The sequence below is a fragment of the Trichomycterus rosablanca genome, chromosome 7 (genome assembly GCF_030014385.1).
Source record: "Trichomycterus rosablanca isolate fTriRos1 chromosome 7, fTriRos1.hap1, whole genome shotgun sequence".
Taxonomy (NCBI): domain Eukaryota; kingdom Metazoa; phylum Chordata; class Actinopteri; order Siluriformes; family Trichomycteridae; genus Trichomycterus; species Trichomycterus rosablanca.
The window spans coordinates 32,638,544-32,664,220 of NC_085994.1; the positions used below are offsets into that span (position 1 = coordinate 32,638,544).

General features: G+C 39.0%; 1 protein-coding gene and 1 long non-coding RNA gene across 2 annotated transcripts; both read right to left on the reverse strand.

The window, feature by feature from the left end:
• Nucleotides 1–3,932: 3,932 nt before the first annotated feature.
• Nucleotides 3,933–12,274, reverse strand: si:dkey-8e10.3 (serine/threonine-protein kinase SBK1). Its single transcript, XM_062998589.1, is given in 5 exon segments — nucleotides 3,933–4,499; nucleotides 8,619–8,821; nucleotides 11,229–11,405; nucleotides 12,218–12,245; nucleotides 12,248–12,274. Coding segments are annotated over 5 exon segments (1,002 nt in total).
• A 10,786-nt stretch (nucleotides 12,275–23,060) lies between these two features.
• LOC134317861 (uncharacterized) lies at nucleotides 23,061–23,974 on the reverse strand. The gene is made up of 3 exons (XR_010013290.1): nucleotides 23,872–23,974; nucleotides 23,567–23,681; nucleotides 23,061–23,223 (listed from the first exon to the last, which is right to left on the reverse strand). It is a non-coding gene; the product is annotated as an uncharacterized LOC134317861 (long non-coding RNA).
• Between the last annotated feature and the right edge of the window lie 1,703 nt (nucleotides 23,975–25,677).

The following is a 25,677-nucleotide window of genomic DNA, read 5'->3' on the forward strand; positions in this document are numbered from 1 at the left end:
TTTTAAAATTGTTATAACTGTGGCGAGGTGACGACATGCATCACGTGACGTTGGTAAGATGGTGTACATAGTATGTCTGAAGTTGCGTGCATACTGCACACTCGCGTACTGCTTTACCGGTAGAGCAGTGCGCACTGCCTCCAATCTAGTACGTACTGTAGAGTTATGCAATTTTGGATGCAGCCACAGTGTAAGTTGTCATTCTTTTAATGATAGTCACCTGTGATGAGTGCAACTCACTCACTCACTCACTCACTGTCTTAACCGCTTATTACTTTTCAATGGGCGTAAGGCCCACAGTAAGACTCTGGACGGGACGCCAGTCCATAGCAGGGCAGACACATACACACACCCATTCACCTATAGGGCAATTCAGTGTCTCCAATTAACCTGACTGCATAACCTACTGGACTGTGGGAGGAAACCCATGCAGACACAGGGAGAACATGCAAACTCCGCACAGAAAGGAGTGCAACTCTCTGTACTCTATTCTTGATGAGAGAGTCTTGATGCTGGATGTCAGCATTCTGTTGATTTTCCTCAGGAGTAGCTCTGGTTTTGGTGGTTTGGGCCTCACGCTATGCTTGTCTTGGGAGAGCTGAATGTCCCAAGCTGCTGCAATGTCCCTGTTTCGTTATTGAGACTCACCTTTCAAAGGCTGCAAGGGAACCACGAAAGGTCAGGGGGCCAAACCACTTAGCACTGAAAGTTCTGTTCTACTCTTTGAGAGTTTGGTTTGGGCATGTTGATGGTAGCAGGTGGTAAGCCAGTCACAAAACTGCAGCATCCAACTTTCATCTTTTTGCTATCCTTGTGCTATTCCTGTTTCTCCTACGTTTTTGTATTTATTAATTGGACGCTTTACTTTCTAAATTGAGATTCTGCACTAGTGTTCTATTTTCCTTCTATCAAGAGTGGGGATTCTACTTGCTACGTACATGTAATGCATAGAATGTACCAGTAAATGTGTCATTTACACCAAAACATTACAAAAACAGTCTAGAAGCATCTCCTTTAATTTCCTTTAGAATCAATAAAGTATCTATCTGTCTGTCTGTCTGTCTCTCAATCAAACACTTTACATTTTTAGAATTTAGCAGACACTTATCCTAAGCGACTTACAGTTATGACAGTATAATGTCTAAGCAATTGAGGGGTGAGGGCCTTGCTCAAGGAACCAACAGTGGCAACCTGGCAGTGGTGGGGCTTGAACCAGCGACCCTTTAGTTATAAAGGTTACTAGTCCAGTACCTTAACCACTAGGCTTCAACTACCCATTACTTTATTGTCATTAAAAATACACTAGCCCACCAACACTGAGATCACTACTGGCCTGCTATGGGTTTGCTACTTGCTCGCCAGGCATCTACCCAGACATGATGAGTTATGTCTCTTGGGAGATGGTTGAAGCCCTGTGATGGACTGGAGCCATATCCAGGGTGTTCTTGCCTTGCACCCAGTGTTTCATGGTGAAATCCTGAAATCCCTTCTGAAATCCTGAACAGGATAAAGGAATAAATGAATTGAAAAATGCCAAGTTTTGTAAATAACCACTGATTTGGAATTTTGAAAAGGCTTGCACATTGTCTTACCACTCCCAATACTGTTTACTATTGAACAATAGCAAATTGGATTTCTCCTTGTTACAGTTGTCTGTTGAGCCCCCCAGTCAAAGGAACGCTAAATCTTAAACCCAGGTCTGGTGGCCTAGTGTATAAGATTGTGTGCCGTTGAGTACCGTTTTATAGCACTACATTGATACTACAGCAACAGAAACACAAACACAATCCTTGATTTATAAGCAGAAGAAAACTACATTTATTGTGTAAATAATATTACGGAAAATTAAGTTACAGTAGAGGAAATAGTACTTCAAATAGTTAACATAAATATGTCTTGTAGCCATTACATTTAAATTTATTTGATCTTTATTGCAATTTTGAGCAGCCCCAACCACAAGAAACAATTTCCCACTGAATGGATATTTATACATTCTTATATTTATAATAAGTAATGTGTTGAGATGCTCCTAGACCAGGGGTGTCAAACTCAAGGCCCGCCACGTCATTTTATGTGGCCCGCGAGAGCTTAAGGACGTATGATTGTTGTGATGGTTCGAGTAGTTACAGAGACGTACTTATAATTTAATGGGACACCTGCGCCTTTAAGTGGCAACCGTTGACATCGTAGTCATGGCAACTAACTTTGACCTTTGCTAAGAAGCCATGTCACGTTTACGCTTTAGCGGCTAATGGACACGGGGTAAAGTCAGTAGCGTAAACAATAATAAATAGAAGTTAATTCTCTTGCAATCGAATACAGAATAATTGTCTGTAAGTAGTAGACGTTTATATTCTTAGTTGTTTGTAAATGTTTAGTGAGTATGTTACAGTGTTTCAGTTACAAATTTACCATAATTCCGTAATTAAATACTTTTGTCACCGTTACTATAGCAATTAGTTAGCACTTGTTAGCACTATTTTACTAGTTTGGTTAAATTTTACTTTGTACTAGATGTTACACTTGACACTTTTTTATTGTTTTTATTGTTTGTATTTTGTAGTTTTACTCCATTCTGATGCAGAGTTGTCTGTCTGTCTGTCTGTCTAGCTGAGAAAGGGGGAAAAACTTAGCAAAGGCAAAACAATTGTCTTAAAATACACTGTAAAATCGTACATAAACTGCATCTCCCACAATGCATGCCGATTTTGTGACCTGCAAAGTGATCGCATCCCGCCACTAGATGATGTTGAGAAATATTTACAAATAATCTCAAAATGTACAAGAAGAGAAAATTGAAGCAGAAGGAAGTAATTTAATGAAAGATGGGAAAGTGAATACAAGTTTGTGCTTCAAGAAGAAAAACCGGTACATCTCTTGTGTTACGAGGCCATGTCTGTGGTAAAGAAGTACAATATTAATGTAGATATACATTATAAATATACAGTATAAATTTGACATTTTGAAACCAAACACAGAATTTAGCCTCCAAGAAAAAAGACTTAAAAGGCAGACTGCAATCACAGCAGGATATGTTACAATCGGCCCTTTGAGGGCCACCATAATGCTGATGTGGCCCTCGGTGAAAATGAGTTTGACACCCCTGTCCTAGACTTTTTTTGGTTTAAAATTAAGCATTTTTCTGCCAAAAACAAACAAACAAAAACCCTTTTCAAATTTTATTGCGGGTCTTCTGAAAATACAGCAACTTTAAAAGCAAATTAAAAACAAGTATTCTACTTGTTGAGTTTATACAGAATGGTGTAAAAACATCCAGAAAGCAACAATTCTGCAGACACTTTGTGATGAGAAAGGTAAGAGGATAATGGCCAGACTGGTTCGAGCTGACACAAAGGCTTCAATAACTTGAATACAGCCTGTATAACATAGCAAAATATTGAAATGCACCTTGATGAACACAAGCAAGGTGTACTTGTGCTCTCAGTGCCAGTCCCAAGCCTGGATAAAAATGGGTTGTGTCAAAAAGGGTTGTGTCAAGATGGGCATCCAGAATAAAAATAAAGCCCTGAACCTGTAATAATGGAAATAAACCAAGTGCAAGATGTGTTAACCATGGTAGAAAAATACTGACTCTAACATAAAAAGGAATGATTGTAAATAAATAAGATGGCCAAAATAACAGAGACAAAGTAACAAATGAAAGACAAGAAAACATCCGCATGCTGCAATGAAGTATTTCCCAAAGGCGATTGTATTCATTTGTTTGCAATGGGTGTGGCTGAAACATCTATATAATCAGGAGTGTCCATATATACTGCATTGTTTAGCTTTTAATAGAATGTATTTTAACTTCTCGTACAAACTGACTTGTGTACATTTTTGTACATAAGTATTTCTGAAGCACTGGACTATTCCAGCAGGTGCTCAGTGCTACTGTAGTGCTAAGCCCCTACTCTTACCCATCAGTCCATTCAGTTCTTTGGCTTTACCCAGTCCTTACCGATATACCCCCTGACTACCTCAGCTGAGCACCTGTCATTAGGCTCTAGGGCCAGCAGCCTGGCGAACATCTCCAAACACACTGGCGTAAATCTTTTCCACTGTGATGGGACCTCCTCTGTCTCCATGTCCTTCCGCCACGTTGCAAACTCCTGGTAGAAATCGTCATCATCTGTGCAGTGGTCCCAAGGGAAAAAGCCAGTTAAGATGCAAAAGAGCAGCACACCAAAGGCCCAGGTGTCTAGACTGGGTTGTATGCTAAGCGGCGGTGCATCAGGATCCTCCTGACCCTTCTCCGGCACCATTGCACACAGCTCTGGTGCCATGTATGGCAGCGTGGAAGAGATGTATCGGATTAGCGTGCCTCGCTTATGTGTTAGGCCAAAGTCAGCCAGCTTGATGCTGTTGCACTGGTTGTCCAGCAGGAGCACATTCTCAGGTTTGATGTCACGATGCACCAGTCCCAAGTGGTGGATGAACTCCAGGGCACTGGCGATCTGTATGGCACAGCGCTTCACCGCACTCTCAGGGATGCCCACCTGTAAGAGGAAGATAATGTAAAGGCTCTTTTCTTTCTTCATATTTATTTATTGGTTAGGCTTTTAACATCATGTTTTACACTTTGGTTACATCCATGACAGGACAGGTTACACATGATTTATTAGTTCTAGGTCAAACACCACTAGCTGCAAACTTCACACAAAAAGAACCCAGGCTGCTTTACCTGGGAATCAAATCCAGGACCTTCTAGCTGCCATTAATATCTTTAAGGTGACCCTAACCCAAAATCATAGGGTGTTAAGTAATGCATGTTTTTAAAAAAATTATAGTTTAAATTACAACCCCAAATCAGAAAAAGTTGGGACAGCATGGAAAATGTAAATAATAAAAAAATCCCAGAGTTTCTTACCATTTACTTTGACTTTTATTTCATTGCAGACAGTGTGAACCTGAGATATTTCATGTTTTGTTTGGTCAACTTCATTTCATTTATTAATAAACATCCATTCCTGCATTTCAGACCTGCAACACATTCCAAAAAAAGTTGGTACAGTAAAGCATTTACCACTTTGGAATGTTGCCATTCCTTTTCACCGCACTTAAAAGATGTTTTGGCACCGATGATACCAAGTGATTTAGTGTTTCAGCTTTTATTTTGTGTCGTTCTTCCTGTAAACACTTAAGATGTGCAACAGTACGGGGTCGTCGTTGTTGCATTTTCCATTTCAAAATTCTCCACACATTCTCTATTGGGGACAGGTCACGACTGCAGGCAGGCCAGTCCAGTACCCGTACCCTCTTCTTCCACAGCTATGCCTTTGTAATGTGCGCAGCAGGTGGTTTTGCATCGTCTTGTTGAAAAATGCATGGACGTCCCTGGAAAAGATGACGTCTTGAAGGCAGCACATGTTGCTCTAAGATCTCAATGTACTTTTCTGCATTAATCCTGCCATCACAGAAGTGTAAATTTCCTTAGCCAAAGGCACTGACACCGCCCCATACCATGACAGACCCTGGCTTTTGGACTTGTTGCTGATAACAGTCTGGATGGTCTTTTTCGTCTTTGGTCCGGAGCACACGGCGTCCATTTTTCCCAAAAACGACCTGGAATGCTGATTCATCTGACCACAATATACGTTTCCACTGTGTGATGGTCCATCCTAGATGCCTCCAAACCCAGAGAAGTCGATGTCGCTTCTGGACATGGTTAACATAAGGCTTCTTTTTTACACAGTAAAGATTTAAGTGGCATTTGAGCATGTAACTCTGTATTGTAGTGCTTGACAAAGGTTTGCTAAAGTAGTCCCTCACCCATGTGGTTATATCAGCTATTGTTGAGTGGTGGTTCTTGATGCAGTGCTGTCTGAGGGATTGAAGATCACAGGCGTTTAGCTTAAGCTTGTGCCCTTGGCCTTTACGCACTGAAATGCCTTCTGATTCCTTGAATCATTTATTGATATTATGCACTGTAGAGGGAGAAAAATCCAATCTTTCTTTGAGGCACATTGTTTTTAAACATTTAAATCATTTTCTCACACATTTGTTGACAAACTGGAGATCCTCTGTCTATCTTTGCTCATCCTCTCCTGGATGCTGCTTTCGTACCAAACCATGATTACAATCACCTGTTTACATCACTTGTTGGAATCACACAATTATTCAGTTTTTTCACCTCATTACTAGCCCTAAATTGCCCCCGTCCCACCTTTTTTTGGAATGTGTTGCAGGTATGAAATGCAGGAATGAATGTATATTAACAAATGAAATGAAGTTGAGCAGACAAAACATTAAATATCTTGGGTTCAAACTGTCTGCAATAAAAAAAAAAAGTCAAAGTAAATGTAAGGAACACTGCATTTTTATTTTATTTGCATTTTCCATACTGTCCCAACTTTTTCTGATTTAGGGTTGTATTTACAGACAGTTGTTGTACACATAATCTTGTGACCTCAAGTTCTGTGAAGGAGCTTTCTTGAGGAATGCTTTTATAGTCCATCAATCTGCAAAATAGACTGTGTTTCAGTATCTGTATCTCGATCTGCTGCCCTGGGCCTGTCGTATTACATCATAGCCAAAAAATAAAGTACACACGCTAGACACCCGTTGAACTTATTTATTTAATGTGTGTAGTTTAAGGTTTCAGAGCAGTTCACTGAGCCAGTGAGAAATAGAAGGACAGCTGCGTGGCATTATGACCCATATGCTGAGTGCCTCCAGCTCATACACACGTTGCTAAAATGTGTTGAGCATGCACTGCAGGATTTCATTCATCTGTCTCAGACATGATCCCTATTACTCCAGTGGTACAGAGTAAAAACATGATTCAGATTGTTCTTTTCTTATTGCCATTCTGCAACTAGTGTACATGGTATTTGCAGTCTCATTATTTACACCCACTAGAATTTTTTGATACACACATTTGATACACACTACATGGCCAAAAGTATGCGGACACTTGAACCAGTGAGCTTGAACTTGTTGGACGCCCCTTTCCAAAATCATGGGCATTATTATGGAGTTGGCTCTCTCTTTGTGGCAATTATGGCTTGCTCTCTTCATTGTATGTGTGCCCAAGCACTTAAGGTGAAGCTATGATGTAGGAAAAAATTCTGGCTTACAGTTCAAGTTTTAATTCAGGTGTTTAGTTGGGATAAGATCTGAGATCAGTCAAACTTGATAAACTATGAATTCATACAATTGCCACAGTTTTTCTTTTTCATCAACCAACACATCCTTGTCAGGACCGAAATGAGCTTCTCTGGTAAACCCTGAGTGATAGGCAGGAACACACTAGACAAGCCACCAATCCATTGCAAGACAAAAAGCACTACTGAGATTTAAACCGAGGTCTCAGAGGTGGTGGGCTAGCGTAATAGACCACTGTGACACCCTATTATGCCAAGCATTGCCACAAAGTTTGAAAGATATTTCTATTTCTATTCATTTATGGCATTAGGCAGACACTTTTATACAAAGTGACTTACAATTTTGACTGAATACAGAGCCATAAGTTAAGGGCCTTATTTAGGGGCACAACAGTAAAAACTTGGAAGTGGTAGAGCAGCTTGAACCAGCCACATTCTCTCTAATCAATAATTCAGTAGCTTAACCACTAAGAATTCACTGCCTAAGAGTGCCTATACATTAAATATTATACACCGATCAGCCATAACATTAAAACCACCTCCTTGTTTCTACACTCACTGTCCATTTTATCAGCTCCACTTACCATATAGAAGCACTTTGTAGTTCTACAATTACTGACTGTAGTCCACCTGTTTCTCTACGTACTTTTTTGGCCTGCTTTCACCCTGTTCTTTAATGGGCAGGATCCCCACAGGACCACCACAGAGCAGGTATTATTTGGGTGGTGGATCATTCTCAGCACCGCAGTGACACTGACATGGTGGTGGTGTGTTAGTGTGTGTTGTGCTGGTATGAGTGGATCAGACACAGCAGCGTTGCTGGAGTTTTTAAATACTGTGTCCACTCACTGTCCACTCTATTAGACACTCCTACCTAGTTGGTCCACCTTGTAGATGCAAAGTCAGAAACGATCGCTCATCTATTGCTGCAGTTTGAGTTGGTCATCTTCTAGACCTTCATCAGTGGTCACAGGACGCTGCCCACTGGGCGCTGTTGGCTGGACATATTTTTGGTTGGTGGACTATTCTCGGTCCAGCAGTGACAGTGAGGTGTTTAAAAACAACAGCAGCGCTGCTGTATCTTATCCACTCATACCAGCACAACACACACTAACACACCACCACCATGTCAGTGTCACTGCAGTGCTGAGAATGACCCACCTCCCAAATAATACCCACTCTGTGGTGGTCCTGTGGGGGTCCTAACCTTTGAAGAACAGCATGAAAGGGGGCTAACAAAGCATGCACACACACAGATGGACTACAGTCAGTAATTATAGAATACAAAGTGTTTCTATATGGTAAGTGGAGCTGATCAAATGAACAGTGAGTGTAGAAACAAGGAGGTGGTTTTAATGTTATGACTGATAGGTGTATAATTCAACTTATTACTCCTGTTAGCAATTGATGTGATTGACACACTTGAATGTGCCCACATGTTTTGGCCATTTCATGTGTGTGATAATATTGTAAACTCAAACTAAATTTTCAGGCACAGGTGGTTTTACTTACCCGTGGTTTGATGACAGCAAACAGGTCGCGTCCAGCCACCAGCTCCTGAGCGAATCCATAATGTTCATTAGACTGAAAGGCAATTCCAAACAGACCCACGATGCAGGGGTGGCAGGACAGATGGAGGGAGATACAGTACTCACGCAGGAAGCTTTTTAAGCCAGTTGAGTTTTTAGACAAGACCTTCAGAGCCATTGGGGTCCCTGCAGACATCACACAATTACATCAATGTCTACAGAAACATTAACTTTCTAACAGCCAGTTTTCACAGCTGTTTGATTAGGACATTGTGGATGAGCCAGAATTTAGTTGTGATTATTCAGTAACCCTCATTGCTATCAGATTTTTAAAATCAAATAAAGGATGTTACAAATTTATATGCTCATAACTTTGTGTGAACAGTTTTGGGAAGACCCTTACCTATTTCAGCAGGATGATACCAAAACATCTGTCTAGACAGGCATCCATTAGATTACACATGAGGGCCAGATTACTCTAAAATAGTGCTAAGGGTTTTGAATTTGGATGTCCAACAAACTCTTGATCAGGTGTCCACATAACTTTGGACATGTAGTCATTATGTAGTCAAAAAAAATCGTTTGTCTCTAATAGCACCGCTACATTATTTTGTAAACAAAATGTAATTTATTTAGTAATAGTGGGTCTGGAAACACCTAAAACAGTGGACATAGGGCAGAAATACACCCAGGACTACATACAGGATGCCAGTTCATTACAGGCTGGCACATATTCACCTATTTATCTACTTACTTATACCCAGGGGCAGTATTAACTACAGTACAAATATTAAAAATCTTGTAAAGGTCCTCCAGACGTGTGAAGGCTAATATAGCCACAGTAGGGGACAACTTTGAACTCCCATGGTTTTTAAAATAGGATGTCCAACAAGCTTATAGTCAGTTGTCCACATACTTTTGACCTTCTAATTTAGGACAGTTTATGATTGCATAGATTGAACCTTGTGCACCACCCACTTTAATTGCTATGTTGCTCTAATAGAATCCCAGTTCTAAGAATGTGCATAGTGAGAACCAAACCTGACAACAGTTCAATAATTTGGAGGTAGAAGGGTGCTAATAAGTTATTAATTTTCTTAAAATATGTTTTATTATTATTAGGTTTGTTCTTTTTTTGAAATACATTTATTTTAGGGCTGTACTTGGTGCTGCTGGTAGAGTAGGGCTACATAATAACATGGGTCCAGGAAACCTTGGGTCAATCCTTGTTTCTGGTCACACATATACATCTCTATTTCTTACGGAGACCTAGGTCCTTCAAAATCTGTAAAAAAAAAAATAAATAAATAAAAAAAAAAAAAATCTCCGGCTTATGTTCCACCAGTCTGTCATCTCTAGTGTCCTCTTCTATGCTGTGGTGTGTTGGGGATGCACTCAGAAGTAGAGCGACACTACACGGCTGGACCAACACAGAACTTGACACTTTTATTCAAGTGTCTGAGGAAAGGACACTTAAAAAGCTTTTATCCATCAGGGATAACACACACCATCCCTGAACAGCATAATCACCAGACAGAGGAGTGTATTCAGTGACAGACTGCTGTCTCTGTCCTGCTCAACAGAGAGGCAGACTGTGTAACACCACACATTAGAGGGGTCATTACCTCACGCACACACTTATACCGTCTATACATACACATATTCCTCTTTGAAATTTTTTATTATTTTTTGAAATTTATACTTAAACATTATATTTATTTGTAGTCCATTGACAGATGCACAAACTGCACATATTTTTATATACTTTATATTGTATATATGCACATTGTACATTTGCTACACCCTACATACTGTATTTGTAATAGTTCCTCTTATTTTCCCTCTGGTTGAATGTAGTATCTACATACCTACCTACGCCGATTTTCATCCACCTTTCATAAACATGTGAAACGTGGACTATTTACTATAAATTGCCCCAATGTTAAAATGTGTGAGATTGAATTCCTAATTGTAGAGGGCAAGGTATTACAAACAGGCTTTTTGTTTACAATAGAATGCCTTTGTCATATATACATGTACACACTGGGGTCAGAGCGCAGGGTCAGCCATTGTACGGCATCCCTGTAGCAGACAGGGTTAAGGGCCTTCCTCAAGTGCCCAACAGTGGCTGCATAGCCAAGCCTGGATTTAAATGGGCAATCTTCCAATTGATAGCCCAAAACTTGACCCACTAGGCTACCACTGTCCCATTTCAGTTTGGCTGTACACAAATGGAGATCTATAAAAACATGGATTGATGAGTTTGATGTAGAAAAACTCTGACCCAAAGCTCTGACCTGAATCCCACTGGAAACTTTTGGAATAAATGGAAACATCAATTGTGAGCCATGCATTTTGTATTAGTCAGTGTCTGACTTTATCAATGCTCTTCTCATTCAAAGCAAAATCTCATGGAGCCCCTCCTAGAAGTGTTAAAACAAATACAGCCACAATAGGGGACTATTCCCATGGCTTTAAAATAGGATGTCCAACAAGCTCATAGTCAGTAGTCCACATAGTTTTGACCATAAAGTGATCATGATGTGAGGAACATAAATACAGGATATCTTTCACTTTTCTTTAGCGTACATACCCCTGCACCGATGGGTAACGAACAGGACGCGCCCATATTTCCCACGGCCAATCTCTTTGATGATATTGAAATGTTCTTTAATCTCAAGTTGACTCAAACTCTGAGCTGTAAGCTCCATCATCTCCTCTATAGGGCTACTGCCCTCTTCCAGCTGGCCCAGCTCGATCATCACTTAGCCTGGCATCAAAACAGAACATAGTATTTAGGTTATCCCATTGGTGTGACTACCGGCAATGCAAAGGGGGCAATCACATTGATATAACTTATTTTGGTACTTCAAATTTATGGCTTCCAAGTACTTCCAATTACAACATTATATGTTTACAACATGCTTTACCAACTATCATATTTAAAAAATGGAAATACATGGCACATTTATGTAAGATCTATGGTTTGATGAGTTTCATGTAGAAGTACTTATGTGGCTTGCACAGAGCCCTGACCTCAACCACACACAACATCTGTGAAAAACATTGATTGTAAGCCAAGCACTTCTCATCCAACATAGGCGCTGCCTTACAAATGATCTTTTGAATGAGTTGGCATTCATTTCTTCAGACGGGAACAGTGGAGGCCATAAATATGGGACACCAACTGCATGCTTTGGATTTGGAATTGGAAGTCCAACTAGCTCATCAGGATTCCATGTACTTTGTGGTAAAAAAAAAACAAAGAAAAAAACAAACAAGCGGAACTATTTATAAATTAGGTAAATATGATAGATATAATGTAAAAAATTCCCTTTATTATTAATTAATAGGGTTCAGTCTGTGAAAGCAGACATCAATACATACACAAACTATCTCCCACCTACATTTAAATGGCTTACAATCATAACAATTCTGTGTTTGCTATTGTAAAACATAAGATTAGGCATCAGAAAAGTATCAAAATTGATAAAAAAATTAAACAGATTTATTAATTCATGCAAAGACAATCTTAAAGACACCAACACTTCAAACATGCAGAAGTTTGTCTACTCTTCCCACCTTGTGCAGTCCGATGTGTCTGATGGTTTCCACGGTGCTGAGGATCTTCTCTTTCATACTGTCTCTCTCTCTTACCTCAGTACAGTTGTGGGTGTAATATGAAGGAGTGGCTACACTGAGCATAGCCAACATTACCACTAAAACTAAAGCTACAGTAGGTCAGTGCTCTCGTTCTTTCCCCCACTGATCCCAAAGTATCTCACCTCCTGTGCCCTCAATCCAGCAATCATTCCTCTGCCATCAATACCAGCAGATGTGGAAGTTCTCCTAATATAGATCCTGTATAAATCTCTTTAATCACTTTTAAACTGTGGAGTAGTGTTGGAGATAACACTGTGTACACAAACTCAACAGGTCCACAAACACAAAAAGTCCATGTTGATCACTAGACTTTATCTGAACTGTCTGGAACCGGGTTATATAATAGAGTTAGGATGGTTATAAAAATGAACTTAATCAGCCATAACATTAAAACCACCTCCTTGTTTCTGTTTCTCTGCATGCTTTGTTAGCCCCCTTTCATGCTGTTCTTTAATGGTCAGGACTCTCTCAGGACCACCACAGAGTAGGTATTATTTGGGTGGTGGATCATTCTCAGCACTGCAGTGACACTGACATGGTGGTGGTGTGTTAGTGTGTGTTGTGCTGGTATGAGTGGATCAGACACAGCAGCACTGCTGGAGTTTTTAAATACCTTGTCCACTCACTGTCCACTCTATTAGACACTTCTACCTAGTTGGTCCACTTTGTAAATGTCAAGTCAGAGACGATCGCTCGTCTATTGCTGCTGTTTGAGTTGGTCATTCTCTAGACCTTCATCAGTGGTCACAGGACGCTACCCACAGGGCGCTGTTGGCTGGATGTTTTTGTTTGGTGGACTATTCTCAGTCCAGCAGTGACAGTGAGGTGTTTAAAAACTTCATCAGCACTGCTGTGTCTGATCCACTCATACCAGCACAACACACACTAACACACCACCACCATGTCAGTGTCACTGCAGTGCTGAGAATGACCCACCATTCAAGTAGGGCTGCAACTATCGATTATTTTTTGTAATTGAGTATTCTATCGATTATTCCAGCGATTAATCGAGTAATCGGATAAGAAATACTTTTGCTTTAATAAAGAGCAAAAATAAATACATATAAAATTAAAGACATGCCTCTTAAAACAAACTGTACATTTTTATTCCTTATATACAGTTCAGTTTAAAGAGAACACTTTTGAAATGCAAAAACAAATGAAAACTCAAATTACTTAAAAAAAAAAATTTTTTATGTAAACAGGCAACCTAAAACTAAGGCATAAATTATAATAAACAATAACACATGAACATTGCCTTTAAAAGTTTCAGCTACAGCTCACGCAGAACACGCAAAACATAAACCTTTAATATTTTGTTAGGAGGCTTTGTGGCATTTGTAGGAGGTTCTGTCATGATCTCCTAGATGATGTAGATTTGACGTTTGTGTGCATGTACATGTGTGTTTGCCTAAGCCTTCAAAAAAAGCATGTGGTGGTTGCAATGAAGAAGCGTATCAACAAGACGCTCAGGTGTGGATGTTGTAATGAGTTCTAGTTTTTTCCAGCTTAAAATGATTTCAAACTTTGTTGTTTTCTCTGTCCAGTCTCCTCTGTTAGCTATTTTCTCTCTCTCTCTGTTTTGCAGTCCGTGTTATCAAATCTTGGCTGTGTCTCAAACCGCTACTTTCGCACTAAACAGTACGCAGGAGCTGCGAGCGTGTACAAATACGTAGCATTCATTGAACTGTACACTAAAAGTACCCGGTTTGAGTCCTGTTAGGTACTGTTTAAGTATGAGATTTCGGACGCAGCCCTCGGCTTCTTCACGTCACCTGCCCACAGCGTAAACACGTTGTGCTAAAGTGCGAAACACCGTGAGCTGAGAAGCAGAGAAACAGATGGATTACAGTCAGTAATTGTAGAACTACAAAGTGTGTAGAAACAAGTTATGGCTGATCGGTGTATGTAGAAATTAAACTACACTACTGGGTGTAGTGTAGTGTCAGGTTGTTGCATCTTGTTAATTAGCAGGGATTATGGGAATTCTTATGTGTAAGAATTTCCAGTGTAAAATTTAAAGCACTCGATATTTATATGCACACATACTTTTATACTCCCCCTCTCACCCTTTAAGCACTCAGTGGTGTCGATTTGGAACAGCAGTCTTTTCAACACCCAGTGCTGGCCACAGCTATCTTGTCCAATAGCCAGCAAAGCTTTTACAAGAGGCACTGAACTCTGTATCAAAACAAGGTTCACCATGGAACTTTAAACAAGTCTGCTAAAAAACAACACATTGAATTAAATTAAGTACATTAAATGAACACAATGAACATTTAGAAATCTAATACATGAACTGCATGAGGTATGAAAAATGAGACTGAGCAGGCTATCACAAATAACTTTAAAGGTGTAATAAATCAATTCAATGTCGTTTATTTATTGAATTTAGTACATAAATACATTTTATTACTAGACTATTAGAAGAATATTACTAGAAATTTTTTTTAATTTATTGATAGATTTAGATCAGCGAAAATGAAATGATAGTCAGATGCATCAAATTAACAGTGAATCAGTCATTGCTCTTATCTGACTCCAATCTCTCAGCCTTACAACCCCCGAGACGTCTTTGTTGGTGCCAGTTTTCTCTGGACATGTCCAGCCGTGTGTAAACATATGCACATGAACTGAGATACATTTCAGTGTTGACAGATCAACAGACAGATCATCCTGCTGCAGGAAGGTTATTTCCAAAACAGGGTACCCAGTGCAACATGGCCTCTGTGTTGAGTGATGTAGCATTATGACTTTTGCTGAAGCTAATTTAAAAAAAAAAGTCAATGAGTATTGGATAATCCTGAGGCAGAAGGAAAGGTAACAGAAAGTAAAAGCAGAACTGTTAAAATGATTGCATTGAAAAGAACTGGAAAAAAAACAAGGTAAAATGACTATTCATGAAAATGTATAGGAAAAAAAATTCATTTACTAAATTATGTACACTGATCAGCCATAACATTAAAACCACCTCCTGGTTTCTACACACACTGTCCATTTTATCAGCTCCACTTACTATATAGAAGCACTTTGTAGCTCTACAATTACTGACTGTAGTCCATCTGTTTCTCTGCATGCTTTGTAAGCCCCCTTTTGTGCTGTTCTTCAATGGTCCACCAATCCCAGGACCACCACAGAGCAGGTATTATTTAGGTGGTGGATGATTCTCAGCACTGCAGTGACACTGACATGGTGGTGGTGTGTTAGTGTGTGTTGTGCTGGTATGAGTGGATCAGACACAGCAGCACTGCTGGAGTTTTTAAATACCTTGTCCACTCACTGTCCACTCTATTAGACACTCCTACCTAGTTGGTCCACCTGTAAAGTCAGAGACGATCGCTCATCTATTGCTGCTGTTTGAGTTGGTCATCTTCTAGACCTTAATCAGTGGTCACAGGACGCTGCCCACAGGGCACTGTTGGCTGGATATTATCCACTCATACCAGCACAACACACACTAACACTAACTCACCACCACCATGTCATTGTCACTGCAGTGCTGAGAATGTTCCAACACCCAAATAATACCTACTCTGTCGTGGTCCTGTGGGGGTCCTGACCATTGAAGAACAGGGTGAAAGAAGGCTAAAAAGGTATGTAGAGAAGTAGATGGACTACAGTCAGTAATTGTAGAACTACAAAGTGCCTCTATATGGTAAGTGGAGCTGATAAAATGGACAGTGAGTGTAGAATTTGTAGTGTGTTTGGTTTTTGGGCCTCACAAAGGAACCACTTGTTTCCGGAGTGGATCTTGTCTGTAAATGCACATTATGTGCCAGAACATTCAGTCAATTAAAGGGCATTTGTGCTAAACATAACCAAAGACTACAGATTTAAACAATATATAGTGTTTAGCATACACACTATTATATAATATTAAACAAGTATACGGTTAGGTTAGGTATCAGGGTTTAACATGTTTATTTAGTGATGTTGTGTAGATCAGGGTTTAACATGTTTATTTAGAATTGTTATGGTAATGTTGTGTAGATCAGGGTTTAACATGTTTATTTAGAATTGTTATGGTAATGTAGTGTAGATCAGGGTTTAACATGTTTATTTAGAATTGTTATGGTAATGTTGTGTAGATCAGGGTTTAACATGTTTATTTAGAATTGTTGTGGTAATGTAGTGTAGATCAGGGTTTAACATGTTTATTTAGAATTGTTATGGTAATGTTGTGTAGATCAGGGTTTAACATGTTTATTTAGAATTGTTATGGTAATGTTGTGTAGATCAGGGTTTAACATGTTTATTTAGAATTGTTATGGTAATGTAGTGTAGATCAGGGTTTAACATGTTTATTTAGAATTGTTATGGTAATGTAGTGTAGATCAGGGTTTAACATGTTTATTTAGAATTGTTATGGTAATGTAGTGTAGATCAGGGTTTAACATGTTTATTTAGGGTTGTTTAGTAATGTAGTGTAGATCAGGGTTTAACATGTTTATTTAGATTTGTTATAGTAATGTTATAATATACTCCGCCAATGCCGGTCCCAAGCCCGGATGTAAAAGGAGCAGGGTTGGGTGTCGGGCCAGCAACCTTACCCCGTTAAAAGGAAAGAAGGAAAACTTAAACCTCCGCTGCCTTGCGGCTATACCTATCTTCAGGAAAGGCTTCAGGAGTAAACCTCGAGGAAAAATCCGGAGCTGGAGTCCCTAAGGCAGTTCGAGGTTGTTACAACAACGTTCTGGCAACTCCTGCGACGGCTCTGGAACCACGTGTACTGGCACTGCCATTCCAGTGGACCATTTCAGTGCTGTGGAGAGGGGGGACCTACTGCATGGGGTAACAGTTTGTCTCTCGTATCTTAATACCCAGGCTTTGTGTACTGGAGAGGATACTCCAGCTACGCTTTACGGAGTAGACACAACACGGAAGGAAGCAGTTTACCGGTTATAAGTCCAGTGCTTGATTGGCGTAGAGCTGGACGCCAGGGGCTACTTTCGACGGTGGGAGAGATCATCGCATCTCATTGGGCAGCTACCGCCCGCCTCAAGCTGGGCAGCCCCCAGCTAAAAAGGTGCTGCCCCGCCACGGTCCGCTTACCTCACAGGGTGCGTGGGGTGTAGGGCAAAATCCGATAAGCGGTTCGACAACTCTGCACCTTTCGACAGGAAAAAGAAACAGCACAAGTCCTCAGCTTTAAAGCTGGGCACATGGAACATTAGAACAATGACACCAGGCTACTCTGATGACTTGGAAGCAGTTAATGATGCTCGCAAGACAGCGGTCATAGACAAGGAACTGAACAGACTGCAGATGGACATAGTTGCTCTTCAAGAGACCAGACTCCCAGGATCAGGATCTGTGAGGGAAAGATATTTCTCTTTTTTCTGGAAAGGAAAATCGCTAGAAATGTCCAGAGAACATGGAGTAGGGTTTGCTGTCCGAAACAGCTTGCTGGGGTCCATCACCCTATCTACCAAGGGTACTGAGCGCATCCTGTCTCTCCAGCTCCATACCTCAACAGGACCAGTCAGCTTAATTAGCGCCTATGCGCCAACTCTAACATCCCCTGTGGAAATCAAAGACAAGTTCTATGATGATCTGAACGACACAGTCAGGAACATTCCAGAAAATGAATCTCTTTTCATCCTTGGTGATTTCAACGCCAGAGTGGGTGCTGACTACAACTCTTGGCCTACCTGTCTGGGCCAGTTTGGCATAGGCAAGATAAATGAAAACGGGCAACGCTTGTTGGAATTCTGCTGCCATCAAGGACTCTGCGTCAGCAACACTTTCTTCAACACGAAGGCCCAACACAGTGTCTCCTGGAGACACCCACGATCCAAGCACTGGCATCAGCTTGACCTGATTCTTACAAGGCGTTCCAGCCTTCCCAGCGTCAAGATCACACGCAGCTTTCAAAGTGCTGATTGCGACACAGACCACTCCTTGGTATGTAGCAAGGTGAAATTGTGTGCAAGGAAGCTGCACCGCTCCAAAAAAGAGGGCAGGCCTCGCATTGACACCAGCAAGACAAGGGACCAGGCAAAAGTAAGAAAGTTTGCATGCCTGTTGGAGACCTCACTTCAGGGTTCTTCTGGTACTGATGCCCAAGAAAGATGGGAACGCTTCAGGGACACCGTCTACAATGCTGCAATGTCCACATTTGGCAAGAAAACTAACAAATCAGTGGACTGGTTCGAGGCACACTCTGATAAAATCATGCCCACCATCGAAGAAAAGAGGCATGCACTGATGGCAAAGAAAGCTTGCCCCAGTGATAGAAACCTGCTGGCCTTGAGAACTGCTCGCGCCAAGGTCCAGAGATGTGCTAGGCAATGTGCCAATGAATACTGGCTTCAGCTCTGCTCTCAGATCCAGGCTGCATCCGATACAGGTAATGTCAAGGGCATGTATGAGGGGATCAAGCAGGTGCTGGGCCCTATCCAGAGAAAAACTGCTCCTCTGAAGTCTGCCACAGGAGAGGTCATTCAGGATCGAGTACAGCAGATGGAGGTTTGGGTGGAGCACTACTCTGAGCTGTACTCACAGGAGAACATGGTCACTGAGGATGCCCTGAATGCAATTGAGTGTCTGCCCACTTTGGAGGAGCTTGACAGAGAACCTACCCTCTCGGAACTCGATGAGGCCCTCGGCGCCCTTTCTTCTGGAAAGGCCACAGGAAAAGACAGCATCCCAGTCGAAGTTTTGAAATGCTGCAAGGGTCCCATCCTGCAAGAGCTACACAAGATCCTGTGCCTCTGCTGGAGAGAGGGCAAAGTCCCACAAGACATGAGAGATGCAAACATAGTCACCTTGTACAAGAACAAAGGAGACAGAAGTGACTGCAATAACTACCGTGGTATCTCACTCCTCAGCACTGTCGGGAAGCTTTTTGCCAGAGTTGCACTTAAAAGACTACAAGTCCTCGCGGAGAGAATCTATCCAGAATCTCAGTGCGGGTTCCGGAGGAACAGGTACACCACTGATATGGTCTTCTCCTTGAGACAGCTGCAGGAGAAATGCAGGGAACAAAGACAGCCCCTCTACATCGCTTTCATCGACCTCACAAAGGCTTTCGACCATGTCAGCAGGGATGGTCTCTTCAAAATCCTCCCAAAGATTGGATGTCCTCCAAGGCTCCTCAGCATCATAAGGTCCTTCCACAAAAACATGAAGGGCACAGTGGTCTATGATGGTTCCACTTCAAGAGCATTTGACATCCGAAGTGGAGTGAAGCAGGGGTGTCCTCGCCCCCACCCTATTTGGAATCTTCTTTTCCATCCTGCTAAAGCACGCCTTCGGGTCCTCCACTGAAGGCCTCTACCTTCGCACCAGAGCAGATGGAAAGCTGTTCAAGCTCTCCAGACTGAGGGCGTTGTCTAAGGTGCAGTTGAAATGCCTGCGTGACTTCCTTTTTGCAGACGATGCAGCAATCACCACTCACTCAGAGGGCGACCTTCAGCTGCTCATGAATTGCTTCAGTGAGGCTTGCTGCGACTTTGGGCTTACAATCAGTTTAAAGAAAACTCAGGTCATGGGACAAGATGTGGACCTTCCACCTAACATCTGCATATCAGAACATGAACTGGAAGTGGTCTGTGACTTTGTGTACCTAGGGTCGACAATCTCAGACTCTTTTTCTCTTGAGTGAGCTGAACAAGCGCATTGGCAAGGCCTCTACGACTATGTCCAGACTGGCAAAGAGAGTGTGGAACAACAGAAAGCTGACAGAACACACTAAGGTCCAAGTCTACAGAGCGTGTGTAGTGAGCACACTCCTGTATGGCAGCGAAACTTGGACTCTATGAGCCAGACAAGAAATACCCACATAACACACTACAATTCCTATTTTAAAATTTTTACTGTTTAATACCTAAGAAAAAACTTATTTTATTCATGACAATAATATCATTGGAATACACAGCATAGCAAAGACCTTAATAGCATTGCAAGTATTTAGCCTTTTTTAAACTTCAACAGCTTTTAAAATATTTATCAAATTTCTCTGAAACGCGTTTTATTGTATCAAGAAATACCCACATAACACACTACAATTCATATTTTCAAACTTTTACCATTTAATACCTGAGAGAAAACTGATTTTATCCATGACCATAATACCATTGGAATACACAGCATAGCAAAGACCTTAATAGCATTGCAAGTATTTAGCCTTTTTTAAACTTCAACAGCTTTTAAAATATTTATCAAATTTCTCTGAAACGCATTTTATTGTATCAAGAAATACTAAAATAACACACTACAATTCATATTTTCAAACTTTTGCCGTTTAATACCTAAGAAAAAACTGATTTTATCCATGACAATAATACCATTGGAATACACAGCATAGCAAAGACCTTAATAGCATTGCAAGTATTTAGCCTTTTTTAAACTTCAATAGCTTTTAAAATATTCATCAAATTTCTCTAAAACGCATTTTATTGTTTCAAGAAATACCCACATAACAAACTGCAATTCTTATTTTTAAACTTTTACCGTTTAATACCTAAGAAAGAACTGATTTTATCCATGATAATAATACCATTGGAATACACAGCATAGCAAAAACCTCAATAGCATTGCAAGTATTTAGCCTTTTTTAAACTTCAATAGCTTTTAAAATAATTATCAAATTTCTCTGAAACTCGTTTTATTGTAACAAGAAATACCCAAATAACACACTTCAATTCATATTTTTAAACTTTTACTGTTTAATATCTATGAAAAAACTGATTTTATCCATGACAATAATACCATTGGAATACACAGCATAGCAAAAACCTCAAAAGCATTGCATGTTTAGCCTTTTTTAAACTTCAATCATAGCAAAAACCTCAATAGCATTGCATGTTTAGCCTTTTTTAAACTTCAATCATAGCAAAAACCTCAATAGCATTGCAAGTATTTAGCCTTTTTAAAACTTCAATAGCTTTTAAAATATTCATCAAATTTCTCTGAAACTCCTTTTATTGTGTCAAGAAATACCCACATAACACACTACAGTTCATATTTTTAAACATTTACCGTTTAATACCTAAGAAAAAACTAATTTTATCAATGACAATTATACCATTGGAATACACAGCATAGCAAAAACCACAAAAGCATTGCAAGTATTTAGCCTTTTTTAAACTTCAATAACTTTTCAATAATGTATCAAATTTCTCTGAAACATATTTTATTGTATCAAGAAATACCCACAACACACTACAATTCATATTTTTACACTTTTACTGTTTAATACATATGAAAAAACTGATATTATCCATGACAATAATACCATTGGAATACACAACATAGCAAAAACCTCAATAGCATTGCAAGTATTTAGCCTTTTTTAAACTTCAATAGCTTTTAAAATATTAATCAATTTTTTTCTGAAACGCATTTTATTGTTTCAAGAAATACCCACATAACAAACTACAATTCATATTTTTAAACTTTATTTGTTTAATACCTAAGAAAAAAGTGATTTTATCCATGACAATAATACCATTGGAAAACACAACAGCAAAAACCACAAAAGCATTGCAAGTATTTAGCCTTTTTTAAACTTCAATAACTTTTCAATAATGTATCAAATTTCTCTGAAACATATTTTATTGTATCAAGAAATACCCACAACACACTACAATTCATATTTTTACACTTTTACTGTTTAATACATATGAAAAAACTGATTTAATCCATGACAATAATACCATTGGAATACACAGCATAGCAAAAAACTCAATAGCATTGCAAGTATTTAGCCTTTTTTAAACTTCAATAGCTTTTAAAATATTTATCACATTTCTCTGAAAAAGTTTTTATTGTTTCAAGAAATACCCACATAACACACTACAATTCATATTTTTAAACTTTTAACTGCAATAGTTTTTAGTGTTAATCATACCCAGGAAAAAATGTACTGTGAAATTTCATATTAAAACTGTGAAATATTTTACAGTTCTACTATGAATTTTTGATGGTAATTTGGCCACTTCATGGTTCTACTGTGAACTTTCATAGTAATCTAGTTGACAGTTCCACTATGAACTTTCACAGTAAAACACTGAATTATTTCACAGTTCTACTGTAAACAATTTCATAGTAAAACTGAATTATTTTACAGTTCTACTATGAATTGATGGTAATTTGGCCACTTCATGGTTCTACTGTGAAATTTCATAGTAATCTAGTTGACAGTTTTACTGTAAACTTTCACAGTTTGACCATAAATTATTTCACAGTTCTACTATAACAATTTCATAGTAAAACTGTAAACCTGATTGATTATTTTACTGTGATGTTTAACAGTTCCATTGTAAACTTGGTAAACAGTTTTACTCTGAACTTCACAGTTTACTTTGACTATAATTACTGTACTTTGACATCAATTATACAATACAATACAGTGTATAGATCTCACAACTCAGAACTGTATCTTTGGCTCTTTGCCATTTATTAAGCAATGGTATAATTTCAAACACGCACAAAATCAACTGGTAAGGATTCCTTCTAAATGGTAAACTGATAACACATTTACCAACTTGGCAATGTATATTGCAATGTTAAATGTTCTATAATAATAGTAATATAGAAAATAATAGTAATAGATTGTATTTGTTATATAATAACAATTATATTACACTTAATAATTTATTTTACGATGGTAATTATACAATAATATAATTTTATTATACAGTAATATATACAATTATATAACTGAATAATGTATTGTGGTATAAATCTATATATATAAACTCTATACATACATAATGAAAAATCTCATTCATAATCATTCACTATGCATTTAATTATGGCAGTATTGGGTGCTTGGATGTGTCCTATGTCTTTGTGTGTGTGTGGGGCGAGAATTGTGAAATGAATTACACCTCTTGTTTTCCTAGCTTGTCCACATCATTGAATTTGCTGGTGAAGTACACTTTTTGGACCTCCTCCATGGGAAAAATATGTTTGTCCACCTTTGAAAAATAATAAATAAATAATCAAACATTTGCCGCCATCACCTTTAAGCTACAGGGGCCCTAATATACTTGATCAGCAATGCCTTACATCTGATGTATCATAAGGCATATACTTGGTGAGCGTATCAATATATAAATGCAAACATATGTTTATACATGTTAAAAAGATTGATTGATCTTAAGCAGAAGTTAAAGTGACAGACAAAGTACCGTGTATTTTATTTTTTATATATAATCTGTTGTTTGAGTGCTCAATATATGACGAGATATATAAACTTTGTGATCTCACCATTAATACTTATTGTGCAAAAAATATTTATTGCTGAAAAACATGACTTACCTTCATCTGCACTAATGCACTGACGCAGACAGATCTTTTTTTTTTAATTTCATTATTTTAGCAGCTCTGACTGCCTTAAGATGGATCGGCATGGCCCATCTGATTCACTAGTAGACTGAAAAAGAATCAAATAATTTATATCAGCAGCTATGCAATCAGTACACAGTTTAGCATTCACCCTGTGGTAACACACCCAACAGAAGTTGAAAACAGTCAGGGCTTTAAGCATGTATAGATGGGCAGGCGGGCACAAAGATGGATGAATAGACATTGTCAGCACCAAAACTGTATCAACTAGCACTTACTTTAAGTTTCCCAGATCCAGGCCTCCTTGTAATTTTCTCCTTTACAGCATAGTCCTAGAATGAAATGATTTAGAATATGTAGTTATCTGAGGCTACAAAAACAGTAACATTCTGTGGATGTGATAGTAAAGCAATGGACTGAATATCAAACTTGCTGCTATCATGAACTAGAATATGGAAAACATGTCCTTATGTGCTGATATAAATGTAGGCAGATACTGTTATCTACAATACCCAGGTCTTCTCTGTTGGACACTAAGACTCTCTCAAACTCAGCAGCCTTCCTTGACATGTGGCCATTTTCCTGGAATAAAAATACTGTTTTTTATTTCATATTTAAAATATGTAGTTAACAGAATGCTACAATAGCTTAAACACAGTGGCACAAATGCAGGGTTTTCCCTGGGTTGTTGGTGGGCTTACGTGGTGTGGTCACTGGGCTTGGGCTTAGGTGGTGCCCAAGTCTTATAAGAGTAGGAAAAACCTGAAATGTGTGTTAATAGACATTTTCTGAATAAATCATATAAACTTTGATCAACTGCCCCAGCTTCACAGCAATAATTTAAAGCACACAATTATTCAAAAGAAAAAGCTGGACCTCCACTATTTTAAGAGCAACAAGGTTAACGTCCACATTTAATTAATGTAGAGATATGTGTATAAATAAGACACATATATATATATATATATATATACATTAATTAAATATGGACGTTAACCTTGTTGCTCTTAAAATAGTGGAGGTCCAGCAAAAACTAAGTAATTGCACCAGTCTTAACGCGTTGCAAGCATTACTAAACATTTAAAAAGCACACAATCAACTAACGTCAGCTAACACACTGTTAATGCTAATGTTATAGTTTAGCTAACGTCCCAAGTAACTAATTTGAAGACATATAATCCTGACACCTGTGTTATTTTCGGCTTTCTAAAATGGGCACTTATTTTTAATAACATTTCAGGCATAGTGAAGATATCATTGTTTATTATTATAAACTGTTTAAGTTTATGACTTACCATCGAACTTCAGGGTTTAGCAGCGCGCCGCTTCACCAACGTCTTTTTATCCATTTCTCACTTTCCAGGTAACAGTTTAGCCGTTGACGAGATTTTCCGTCGTCAGATTCTTGTGTCTTTTAATAAGCTCTGACTCAATAACACATGTAGCAGGAACTTTATCTTTAAGTAAATACACAGCGCGGACTTTAACAGACTCGTTTGTGAGAATTAAATCACTGAAACTGACTCTACAATACTCTAATAAAAACAGATTTTTATTTATTAACTTCAATAGCTTTTAAAGTTTTCATCATATTGTTCCAAAAAAAGTTTTATATTATTAAGTGTAACACACATCCAGTGATGGTTTTCGCCATTCCTGTACGTCACGTTCTGGTGGTTGACCTCACCACTGACAAAAAAAAAGGGCCTCGTCACTGAACAGAATGCCGTGTGCGAATGCGGGATTCTGTTATTGTTGCTCTAACGCCCAGGCGCAGAACTCGACACGTCTGTCTTGGTCATTTTCTGATTGTTTCTGCTGCAGCTGAATCTTGAAGGGGTGCCACTTATTGGTGTGAAGAATCCGTACAAGGGATGACTAGATTTTAGATATGAATTTATGTTCCTCACTTAGTGCACTAGATAGTGTACATAGATAATAGACTTATGTTTCTTACATAATGCTTTAGGTAGCGTATTAGTTAACAGATTTAGGTTCCCTACATAGTGCACTAAATTGTATATCAGATAACAGATTTATGTTCCCTACATAGTGCACTAGATAGTGAATTAGACAATTGGTTT